The sequence below is a fragment of the Ooceraea biroi genome, chromosome 1 (assembly GCF_003672135.1).
Source record: "Ooceraea biroi isolate clonal line C1 chromosome 1, Obir_v5.4, whole genome shotgun sequence".
Classification (NCBI taxonomy): Eukaryota; Metazoa; Arthropoda; class Insecta; order Hymenoptera; family Formicidae; genus Ooceraea; species Ooceraea biroi.
In genome coordinates this window covers 1,459,004-1,471,455 of record NC_039506.1, presented here as the reverse complement: position 1 = coordinate 1,471,455, position 12,452 = coordinate 1,459,004, and the positions used below count along the sequence as shown (strand labels likewise).

The following is a 12,452-nucleotide window of genomic DNA, read 5'->3' as shown; positions in this document are numbered from 1 at the left end:
CTGATAACGAGAGACGACGGAAGTCGAGAATCAGAGGGAAGAGACGTAACGAGGACCCGCCAAGTGAGATCAATGAACGACTTGCGCGATAGAAATGTTTTGGAACAAACTTGCAATCGGTATCCTCGGTCGCCTCCTGAAAACCCTATCCCTGCTACTTTGTCTCTCGTTTCTGTCAACGTCCCAAACGAGTAAGCTGAGACTTCCGGGCTGATCTTACTTTATCGCTAAACTCGCGCCTAATGATAGATTATGAGAAAGAAGAGCAAGAAAAGAAAAAAATAAACGATGACACAAGTATATCAGTAATAGTAAAATATTATAAGATAATAATAATAATAATATGATAATAATATATAATGAAATGATACATATGATGATTATAATAGTAATAGTATATAAAAAAGGGAAAAAAGATAATCGTTCAAAAGAGTGCGGAGAAACCTGACGTGTGCTTCGGAAAGCAGCACTTTTTCAGAAAACCGATGGACAAAGGGACACCAAGTCACGCGAACTCTTCGTGTGCGAAAGAGAAAGAAGACGCATTTTATACCTCCAATGCCGCGCGGAAACTATCTTCGTCACCTCGATTCATGTTGCTCTTCTACCACAATTCCGCTACACTCTTTCTTTCTATCCCGCCTCTCTGCCAATCCCAGGAGCAACGGGATCAGTCGTCATCGATTGCCCGGCCCCTTCCACGCTGTTCACCCGAGGACTCTGCTCTAGATCTTGAGGTTCTCAAGATCGCTCAGGGTGCTGCTGATCCTGTTGAACACCGGCAGTCTGGTCTCTGCGTTAGGCGACAACGGCGAGGGTGTCCTGGGCGTCACCTCGTCAGAGCCAAGCGGACTGCACACACTGTTGTTGCGCGGACTCGGACTCTGTCTCGTAGCGAGCAGCCCAAAGTCCTGGCGTGAGAAACTGAACGGCGTGGTTGGTAGATTCGTGCAGGATGCCGTCTGCTGGCTGCAGTCGTCGCTGAAGAAGCTCGCCATCGAGTTCGTCGGCGACTGGCTCAAGCTAGAGGACGGCGAGACCGAGTCAGCAGCGCTACCGAGGGAGAAGGTTGGACTGAGGTTGAGCGGTTTCGGCTTCGTCGCGCCGATCACTGAATTCACGGCATTCATCTGATGATGGTGGTGATGGTGCTGCTGGTGTTGATGATGATGCATCGCATGATGATGGCTCGTGGCCAGACTCAACGAGTTTGTTCGCAGCAACGGCGGCTGGCTGTAGCCGTTCGCGCCGCTGCTGCCGAGGCTCAGCGAGTTTGTCCTCATGAGACCGGAAGTAGTAGTTGCTGCAGCGGCGGCGGCTACGGCCACGTGCGACGACGCTGTGAGATGCTCGAACAAGTTAACGGGATTGATGGCTGCGCCATTGTTCGTGACATTAGCGGCGGCATTGCCGGACGTGGCAGCCACGGCAGCCGCCGCGCTCATCAGCGGGTTCAGGCTGACCAGGTTCGGCTGTGTTGAGCCCAGCTGAGCGCTCACTTTTTGATTGTGTATGCGCGCCTCCTCAAAGTTGTGGATGAAGTGGCAGCGCGGGCCATACGGGCAGAAGCCAATCGTGTGGAAGGTGCGGCATAATTCGGTCTTGTACTTAGGGTGGCGGGCGAGGTTGCGCAGCTCGCTGTAACCGTGCGCGAACTGGCATTTGTCGCCATACTTGCATGAGCCGTTCTCCTCATACGGTCGGCAAAGCTCCGTCTTATAGCGTGACGTAGGCTCGCTGACGCTGCGATCCAATTTACGATGGTGCTCGATAAGCGTAGTCATTAGGGAGGTATAGCTGCGCTTTAGGGGTATATGTCCGTTGCCGATATTGCTGCCGGAACCAGTACCGTTCACGGTGTTCGATGTCGTCGAGTTTGATGGTAGTTCTTTCGCCTTCGAGGCTGTGTTCTGTAATCAGAAAAAGAGCGTTCGGTTCAATCAAATTGTTCTAACTAAAATTGCGATTATTTGTTCGCGCGTCGCGACGATGGACGCATTATCGGATGGAGTGGACTCCGTGTCGCCGAGTCCACTCCGATCCTAGAGACAGTGACGCGGATGATAGCTTAGCAATTTCGCAATGTCATCGTTTACCGAGATAGCGTATCGAACGAATCGATGATGGAAGACTCAAATATTTAGTTGCCGTTCATGGAAGAAAAAGTTAGATATTACTTTGTAGAAATAGGTCTAATAGTCAATATGATTTTATATATTACATAATATCACAATAGCGTGTCGCGAGTTTATTATCGCAATTGAAGTCTTTATCTAAGAGCAGCAACATAGTTTCATGCACTGAAATGAGCTCGCAGCACACAAACAACGTCGATATCAAAGAATCAATATAAGATCTCATTTATAAATCTATAATCAAGACTTTATCTCTCTTCGCTGAGATAGTGGAACAAAAAAATAGAGAATAAGTAGAGTCACGCATATAATCACCAGTGTATCTCGAGTGACACCACTTCAACCGCGATTGCAACAATTTGTTCCACAAAAGATCTCATGAACTTTCTAATCTAACGGTTTCTTTCTGTCGTTACGTTGGCGCGTGATCAGATTCGGTGAATTTCGAAGATGCATTGCCCTGCTGAACGGGCGACCGTAAATGCCCAGAGTTTTATTTCCATCTCATTTGATCCTGATCCCTCAAGTCGTGAAGCAGCGCTTGAAACGTCTCTACTGTACTTTTGAGCGTGATCTTGACAGACGTGTTCCGCTATTGATGACGAATCGAATGACATCGAAAAATACGCATCCAAGAAATATAAATATCGGGATATCCGAATTCATTTTATCGAGTAATTCGGCGATTATTCAGAAGATGCGCGAAGCGTCGATGGAAAGTCTCGCGCGTCCCGTTTCCCGAAATTGTGAATAGCTTCCTCTCGATGATCCGAATCACCAAGATATCATCGAGCAATAGTATGCTTCCAAGAGTCGTGTCCGAGTGGGTCGTTCTGATTCATCGCACGAGACATATCTCCTCGGAAAAAGAAGCATTAGCATAAATTATCGCATGTGGCGCCGGCTTTATGCGGCTCTCTAAGGTGCTTTAAATTTATCGCATGATGTAACGCGCGTTTCAAAGGATAAAATTAGCGCACATGATGGAATTAAAGAAACGCGAAATTAAATCTTTGACTTGGGTTGTAATTAAGCAAACAGCAGGAAACGTTGAAAAACGACAATCGTGTAATTACAATGTATGGAAAATTTCAGGAAGCACGAATATCGGTTACATCGCCTATCAACAACATGAGTGTTCGTATGTTAATAATTTTTTTCTCAACATTTACACAATACTGTGAGGTAATGATGCGATAAGTCACGTATAACAGACGAGTACAATAATTACGCGTGTAACTTGACTGAGAAATAATTTGAGCGAGACGTGACGCGCGCGAAATTCACGTAGCGATAAATAACCGATCAAACAAGTCAACGAGTCGTCGAGGTTGGCATCAGGTTTCCTAAATCTTTTACGTTCTCGAACGGGGCGAAGGAATCCATTAGGATGCATTTTTGTTGTTCAATCGATGTCATTAATTTACAGAAGAGCCTTACGTACGATGTCTCCTACGCCTACGAGCAACGCAATAATTATCACCGTGCGTAATAATAAACGCCCTCGGGACGTAGACGATGCTTAGATGTTATCGCGGAGATAACGGTGCGAGAACTGGCCGAGCTCTTAATCTTTGTGTATCGCGTTGTGACGATCGATAGCTGCGATTGATTATCACAATTTCGTTACAGGATCGGGGAATGGTCAACTTGAAAAATAGTCCCTTCAGTGCTGCGATGCAATTAAAATGAAACATCGATGGTAAGATACCGTGGAAAAATAAAACGAGCAGCACAAGAATGCCTATCTACTCGTACAGTATGATTTTATGATTATCAGATTTTGTAATAAATGCTACTAAAACCGTAAAATTAAAACCTCCTTTTCCTTATCTTTTTCCTTGTTATTTGATTTTGATTCCACAATGAAAGAAATGTAACTAACTCTGTTTACTGATAAATCTTACGTTGTGTACACTCTGTCTCTCCTGAGTTAACTATAAAATAAGACCTAGTAACTCATCTAGTTTTCTCAAAGACAATAGATACAGTATGTAACAGATAAATTTAATTATTGTTAGTTCAAAAACGGTTTGAAAAAGTGCAGTACAGTAATTATCTTGGTAACAAACGCTATTAGCGTGTATCGATATCATCAGTTCACAAGTCCCTCCTTATCGTCTCGCTCTGCCTTCGCTGTTTACAGTCGACAACCGAACGGTTTATTGCCGCTCCAATAAACGAGACAAGACTGCCACAAACTGCACGACAAATATTATATATTCGATCGAGACGTCAAACGGGAAAGAGACGCAGAGAAGGAGGAGCCGCTATCTCTGAACAGTTTCTCATCCCGCCTCATTGGAAACCACAAAACCTCATCGCGGTCGACCGTCGATCGCGTACTTTTTTACGCTTACGGAAAAAGTCGTGCGTTCTCCGTTCTCGAGCGTGAGACTCCGCGCGAGCGCGCGGGAGGATTCGCGAGAGGCTGGAAATTTCCACGAGCACGTGCGCATACGTGTTACCAGAGAGCGAGCTTGTTTGTTCGGCTGTTGCATGTGCGAGCGCGTATACGTACATCCGCACACTCTTTCTCATAATTATTCCCGTAGCCTCCGCACGTTAAAGTGTGCGTTTATCATAACGCACGATCGTCGGAATAATCACTCGCGCGTACGTATGCACATACGTGCAAATACACACACACACGCGCGCGCGCGCGCCCACACACACATACGCGTGCCTTATCGCTCATGCGTGTCGCGTACGCATGATTACGTATGCATAAATCTTCGCGCCGCACTCGCGCTGACAAGAATATATCGCGTATCTAATCGCGCCGATTCGCCTTCCCCGAAAGGATGTTATTTGTCTCCGGGACGTGGCGCCCATCGCTGCGTATCGGTCAGATGTCAGATTCGCGTCGCAGATCAAGGAACTCGCCGCGGGCGATTGATCGATCGCGATATCAGATAATTCGTATTAGTCAATTCGCATTAGTCGACCTGCACCTCAGCCGCATTAAACAAAGATCTGTTGTCTCTGTGCTTCTTGTTAAGAGCAAACAGTCGCGCAAAGTTAATGTAGCGTGATAAAAAAATGATACAAAGTCGTTGTACCGCGAATACAAATTATCGGTCATAACGCAGTGCGCAATTATACAAAAGAAATGTTAGTTATGACAATCATTAAGTCATCAAACGAGTATTTTTAGCGCGAGTCACGGTACGAGTCATGTCGAATCATCGCTCTGTTCTACATGGAATAATTAATCAGTCTTCTACGAATTTCTGAATGAGCGAATTCTTGCGCACTCGAAGGATAAGATATTGTAACAAGTGTATCAAAGCAAGCGTACATTATCACAAGCGCACACAGTGACGTTTTTTCGTGCAAAAATTCCGATTTAAATTTCAAGTAGTATGTTATTAAATCCGTATTTTATTCATTAATACAAAAATATCTGTAGCTTAAATGTTTAGAGAGTGAATAATAAATAACAAAGTAAAATTTCTTAAAAAACCCATGTATAAATTAAATTCATGAAAATACATGCGATATCAGTAAATTATTTGTTTATTCCAAAAGGAAAAAAGAAACGTTGATTTACAAATTATCCCAGAATGCATGCGAGCTCTGTTTGCTAACGTCCCTAACATACGCTTTTGACAGTGTATCCACAACACCACACGGTGAAAGAAAAAAAGCTTATAACAGTAATAGAAAAAATAAACCGGTTGGTTTTTCCCTGCAGTGGTTGCAGTCCTACGAAGTTGGCAACGACGTACAATTACGAACGGCGTTTCCTTTACGTCGTCGATGAATCAGCGTGAGCCGCGAGTTAGCTTCGTCCCGAAAAAGCCTGGAGTGAGCTACGTTTCCATTTATTCGGCGATCCACGTGCGAAGCTAATTTCTACGCACGTCACAACAGACACGTGGCGTTTCATTCACCCATTTCGTTGGCAAAACGTGATGCGCCGATGAAAACGGCGTCTATTTTTAAATCCGGATTAAGATACTAGGAAGACGCGAGAACACAAAGCAACGTTACTTAACTGGACCAGATATTCCCATGAGTAGAAGAGTAAAACGCGAGATAAGAGTGCACATTCACCTCTCTTCTTCTCACGAAATGTCATTGATACTGTTCCTTGAGATTATGTAAACTGCAGCTTAATATTAGTCGCTCTCGTTTCTTTCTTAACTTTTCTTTCGAAGACAGTTTTGCGAAATAATTTCCTATTGTAAGAGGCGAAAAATAACTAGGAGACTGCCTTAGATTTGAACTCGAACTCTCCGGGATCCCTGGTTCACACGCCTAGGTCTTAGGCTGTACGGCCAATACTCCTACTGTTGTGATCAACTTGTTTTCATTCTGATCCTCTATACGACCTGTCAGTCTCGACTATCTTTCCAGATCTTACAGCTCGGCCAGCCTGACATTACATTCGTCCCCGAATGTCTCCAAATCGTCGGTTCACTCCACTTGAGTCCCTCCCAACCTCCATTTTTGGTTCACTCTTCTAAGTCCCTCCATTTTTGGTTCACTCTTCTGAGTCCTTCCCAATCTCCATGTTGGTTCACTCCTCTGAGTCCTTCCCAATCTCCATGTTGGTTCACTCCTCTGAGTCCTTCCCAATCTCCATGTTGGTTCACTCCTCTGAGTCCTTCCCAATCTCCATGTTGGTTCACTCCTCTGAGTCCTTCCCAATCTCCATGTTCAGGCTTCACTACCGACCAGCTGCTTCTCAACTCCCTCCTCTCCGAGGGGTAGCGGATGAATCTCAACTGTCTTCGAGGGGTAGCGGATTTTATCCCACTTCTGAATTGTAAGAGGCGAAAAATAACTAGGAGACTGCCTTAGATTTGAACTCGAACTCTCCGGGATCCCTGGTTCACACGCCTAGGTCTTAGGCTGTACGGCCAATACTCCTATTGTTGTGATCAACTTGTTTGCATTCCGATCCTCTATACGACCTGTCAGTCTCGACTATCTTTCCAGATCTTACACTATCATACTTCTCTAGACCTAGAAAACTATTTTTTTTAGAAATCTCTCGCAGTCCATTTAGAACTATAAAAATATCCTTCACGTATGTTTGTATATTCGTGGTCTTAATATATGTTTAGTCCCATTCTTATCACCGTACACATTCTTCTTATCTGCAAACGTTAATGGATGCATATCCAATCAGGCAGCGGTGCGCTCGACTTCAGACGCTGTCAATTCCGTCTCATTTACCCTATTACATTTCGAGTTGACTATTCATGTCGCGCGCTCTACATTCTGCGTATCAAACATCGGACAATGAGGATTACTTAACAGTGTCCGCTGACAGATATCGATCCGACTAGTTGGAGGAAATTGCGGGGCACATCAGCTTTGCAAAAATGGCGTGATGCGCGAGGCTCGCGATACGCTGGACGCGCGTGTGATTCATGCGCATTTAATGCAATAAACGTGCCTTTATCTTTACAACAGTGGCCGCGGAGGTTTTCGACGGAGGTAAGACGACTCGTGCGCCTCGATAGCACGGTAAATAGAAAGCGATAACGCGTACCGTGTCGTCATTCTTACGGTGATGTTTACGCTATTACGACGGACAATAAAGAATAATTACCGCGAAGGATTCGTGCATTATACACGTTAACATTATGACCCTCTTACTCCAAAAGTGACGTAAGTGATTTCTGGAAAGCCCAACAGTTACGATAGGCCGCACTTGATACGGATTTGTATCTCATTTATGATCAATTGTGAACGTTGCACCTCGAACTTGGACCGATGCAAGCTTCCATCAGAAATAAAGAGCTCTCGTCATAACGTCAAAGAAGATAAAACTTTATTCGCTCCGATCGATAATGATACTTCTTCTTCATTAAACAAGCTTCATCATCTGCAAGGCGACCAAATAAAAAAAATTCTTCATTCTACTCGTCAACGCAATTACAGATTGACGTGGCTGCAAGTTCCTCCATTACGCCGCGGAGTCTGATTACTTCGCATGTACACGTGTGCGGGTCAATAACTATAGAAATGTCATAACCGCGGGTATGTCGAAACTGCATTTCGAGAGAGAAGTTAATAACGGCACGCGTCGACGTGGTTGCGCGGCTCCTTCGCGCGAGAGTGACACGTGCCACTTGGAGAGATCAGGCACGTCTGATAGGTCGAAGGTGAGCCGTCAGCGTGGAGGCACTTGGCAGTTAGCGTCGTGCATAAATTAAGAACAATACAGTAGAACAGATCGCCGACTTGCGATCCAGAGAGATGCACGGGACATCGATCGCGGCGTCTTTGGATGAAAAGCGAAGATGCGGTTGCGCGCTTTCACTTTTCTCTAACGAAGAGAAAAACGCGCGTCGCCAACCCGAAGGGTTCGTAATGTCGACACCCAAGGTCGGCCGACGGTGAAAGTGCGTTCGTGTGTTAAACTGCTGGAAGTAATACTGATTATTTGTTTAAACCACATCGCGGTTAGCACCGGCACAAACAGCACAAACCAATCTTTCTGGCTGTGGTACACCTCGAAGCGAGGAACCCAAGTAACCCAACTTGAGTATTTTTCATGATAAGGCAGCACCGCGATAATAAAGAGATGTAACAATTTCATATCTCGCGAACGTTGAGGATACTGCAAACATTATTTCGTTTATATTGGGTCGTCCGGAAAGTTCGTGCCGATTTTGAAGGAAAATTCAAAGGCAACATTTTTTTATGTCGATAAATATTTATTGACTTATGTATGCACCGTTTTGTTTCACAACCTTTGTCCATCTTTCACGCAACTGGAAGATTCCATTCTCCCAGAACTTCTTAGGTTTCTCGGCGAAAAACTCCTCAAGGTGGTTTTTTATGTCGATCAAAGAGTTGAAGTTCTTGCCGCTAAGAGAATTTTGCAAAGACCTAAATAAGTGAAAGTCTGAAGGTGCAATGTCTGGTGAATACGGTGGGTGAGGTGGCACATCCCAGCCAAACTCCAACAATTTTTGTCGGGTAGTCAAAGAAACATGAGGTCTGGCATTGTCCTGATGGAACACGACGCCCTTCCTATTGGCTAATTCTGGACGTTTTTCCTGAATCGCTGTCTTTAATTCGTCCAGTCGCGAGCAGTACTTATCTGCATTTATCGTTTGGTTGTGTGGTAGGAGCTCATAATATAGGATTCCTTTCCAATCCCACCAGACACAGAGCATGACTTTTTTTGGATGAAGGCCGGCTTTCGGAGTGGTTAATGCTGGTTCATTTCGCTTACCCCAGGATCTTTTTCGTTCTACATTGTTGTAAATGATCCATTTTTCGTCACCCGTCACTAATTGCTTCAAAATGGTACGTTTTCGTTACGCTTGTACAGCGAGTCGCAGATGGAAATGCGATCCATTAAATTTTTTCGGCCAAATTATGCGGAACCCATACACCATAGCGACTTACGTAACCAAGCTTCACTACATGATCGTGGACAGTGGTTTTCGATATTTTCAGTATCTCTGCCAATTCACGTGTCGTGTAGCGCGGGTTATTCTCGATCAGTGTCTTGATTTGGTCATCATCAGTAGTAGAGGGTCTGCCCGAGCGTTCTTGGTCCTTAAGGTTAAAATCACCAGCTCTAAATTTAGCGAACCACTTACGTACGGTTCTTTCAGCTAAAGCGCCTTCTCCGTAAACAGAACATATCGAATTTGTTGCTTGTGAGGCATTTTTGCCTTTCCGGTAATAGAAAAGTATCAAGTGTCTAAAATGTTCTTTGTTTTCTTCCATCTTCAAAAGAGTACAAAACTGACACGAATCAATTTATCTGAAACAACTTTTTTCCTAAAGATGCGTTGAAATGTCACCTTTAAGCATATGTATATAAATCGTATGTTTTCAATAACATTGATATATTCAGACATGTTCCAACGCCATCTATTAAAAATCGGCACGAACTTTCCGGACGACCCAATAATATCGATCGTTAACGAGAACTGCTCGCTTTTCTCATGGGTTTACGCTACTCGGCTGCATGACTACAGTAAATCGTGAGTTGGAAAGTAATAGCGAGGTTAAAAGCCGGAAACGCACAGTGCTTAATTAAGATTATTGTATTTTAATTGTTTCTCCCAACTGGAAAAAGAAAACGCGACCGCATTCGGTTGCCTCGTGTTAGAGGGAACCGCATGCGTATTCACGGGTTAAGAACGTCGTTCCTGAAGGTCAAAGGTGAAAGTAACGAGAGAACGACGGTGCACGAAGAACCGCGAGGGAGGGAGAAAGAGAGAGACCAGCTGAAGAACGAGCTGGCGCCGGCCGGTCGACCAACTGAATGGAAAAGCGGCGCTTCGCGCACTGATTCTTACGTAATCGCGGCTTGGCTCGGTGTAGCGCGTCGTCGGGACTCCTAATTATCCTAATTACCCGTTTGTCCAGCTTAGAACCGATCGCCAGCTGCCTGTCCTTCGCACGAAGGGCCTCGCGCTTTCATAACCGGCCGAAAAAGTATTCGATATATTTTTCAGGGACATTTATTTCACCCATCAGTCTTGCATTGCTCTGTTTTATCTAGATTTATCTGTATTTGGGATATTTTTTGCATTTTATGTTTTTTACATTAATAATTTTTATATTTTATTTTCCGTAATTATTCCCAATAGTAATGTTTTTTCAGACATTTTATTTATACACGTATAATCGTGGTGTTTGTGTGCTCAAGTATGACGTGATTCCATTGTACTCTTTCTTTCTTTCATTCGAACAATAAATAGATTGCTTTTTCCTGCTCGCTCCCTTTCGCTCAGTGGACGTGCTCTACATGCCGTTTGCTTCCTGCTCGTCTCTTGCTCATCGACGAACGGAAAAAGAAACACGCGAGAGTCCCGACGAGCATTTCGCTTTCCGGCCAGAAGAGCGTGTCGCCCCTTGAAATTCTCCCGCGTTGTTTTTTTTATGAGCTCCTCGCGCATAAAGCATAAGGAGTGAGAACGATCCGCGTTGCAGCTTGAGAGAGTGCATGCCAAATTTTAGACCCGCAGCCTTCTATACTTGTGAGAGTGGTCAGAAGTCACTTTCAATCACATACATCATAAAGAATAAATTCTGGAGAAGAATTCTGGCGATCGAGCAAGGTTTTTTAAATTCTATTATAGTTATAATCGTGCTTGTCTATTTTCCGACGTTTATTTCGCGACGGTGCACACTTTCTGAGTAACTTTCCGAGATTTGCCATTCGCCGATACGAGAAGCGCGACTTTCCACTCTACTTCCTCCGTGAACCTTGCACGGTGCGAGCATGGGGACTGATCGACCGACCACCCGATCGAGATACGGCAGTGCAAAGGCAACATGAATCAGACCCGATAGCGGGAATCGCCACAAAACCACACGCGGAAACCGCTGCGCTGCGTAAGGCCGCGCGAGAGCAAAGTGCGCGTAGCGCAGCAAGGCGCTGCAACAATGCAACTCGCACGCGCGTAATTATTCCGCGCGCGAGCGTGTCGCATGTACAATACAATGGCGAAAAGTGAAAGTACGAGAGTGCCGCGGTGTGCGAACTTTAATTTCTTCTTTCTGCCGCGCGCGCGGTCGCGGCAGGGGAAAAACGCGTCTTTGGGATCGAAGGCGCGTGGAAACGCGATTGGGAAAACGATTGGGAAACTCGGGGATCGAGCGTGATAATTTATGCGCGGACAATCGGCACGTAATAACACGTTACGGCGTGCTGGAACGCGTAACCATGTTACACGCGCCGCATGAAGAAGGAGACGCGAATTACGCGCAGCAACAGCGAGGATCATACAGTCACAATTATCTTTCTCTCTCTCGCGCGCATTACAATAATGAAACGGCGAAAGCGCGTGATGAATCCGCTTCGGATCTTTTCGCCAGAAGTGAGCGAGCGAGCGTGAGTCACCGCGAGCGGAATTGCGCTAAAAAGCATGTTCGATCGATCGTTCGACGATGATGCTTCTTTCAACGAGAAAGCTTTGCTTCTATAGCCGACTCGGTTTTATTTTCCATCGAGCTTGACGCTGAGATCAGCTAAGATGGCAACATTAAATTACGTAATCACCGGAAATAAAATTAGATCGAGTGTAGCGGTTTAATTAATACGATTTCGTACGATTTCCGTGATTTGTGTACGTACTCTGATGATAAAAGATAAAACTTTCGGAAATCTGATAGATCCCGCGGCTAAACAACGACGAATAACAATTGCATCAACCCCTCGGAACTTTCCTTTTCGATGTGGAAACGCACGAGTGCTCTCACCGGCGGAACACCCGGCGATCTAGCAGCTTTCCGTGAACTTTCCACTTGCGCGTCCCGGCAACGGTTGCATACGGGCTCGCGCGTTTCACGCAGGAAGCGTTTTCACCATATCGCGGTTTGAACAGA

The 12,452-nt window shown here is 45.2% G+C and overlaps 1 protein-coding gene across 1 annotated transcript; it reads right to left on the bottom strand.

Moving 5' to 3' along the window:
- Positions 1 to 467: 467 nt before the first annotated feature.
- On the bottom strand, positions 468 to 3,268 carry LOC113563303 (protein TIS11-like). The gene is made up of 2 exons (XM_026974743.1): positions 3,251 to 3,268; positions 468 to 1,910 (listed from the first exon to the last, which is right to left on the bottom strand). Exons 1-2 carry the CDS (start codon positions 3,266 to 3,268, stop codon positions 726 to 728), a joined length of 1,203 nt encoding a protein of 400 aa, XP_026830544.1. The 3' UTR covers positions 468 to 725.
- Between the last annotated feature and the right edge of the window lie 9,184 nt (positions 3,269 to 12,452).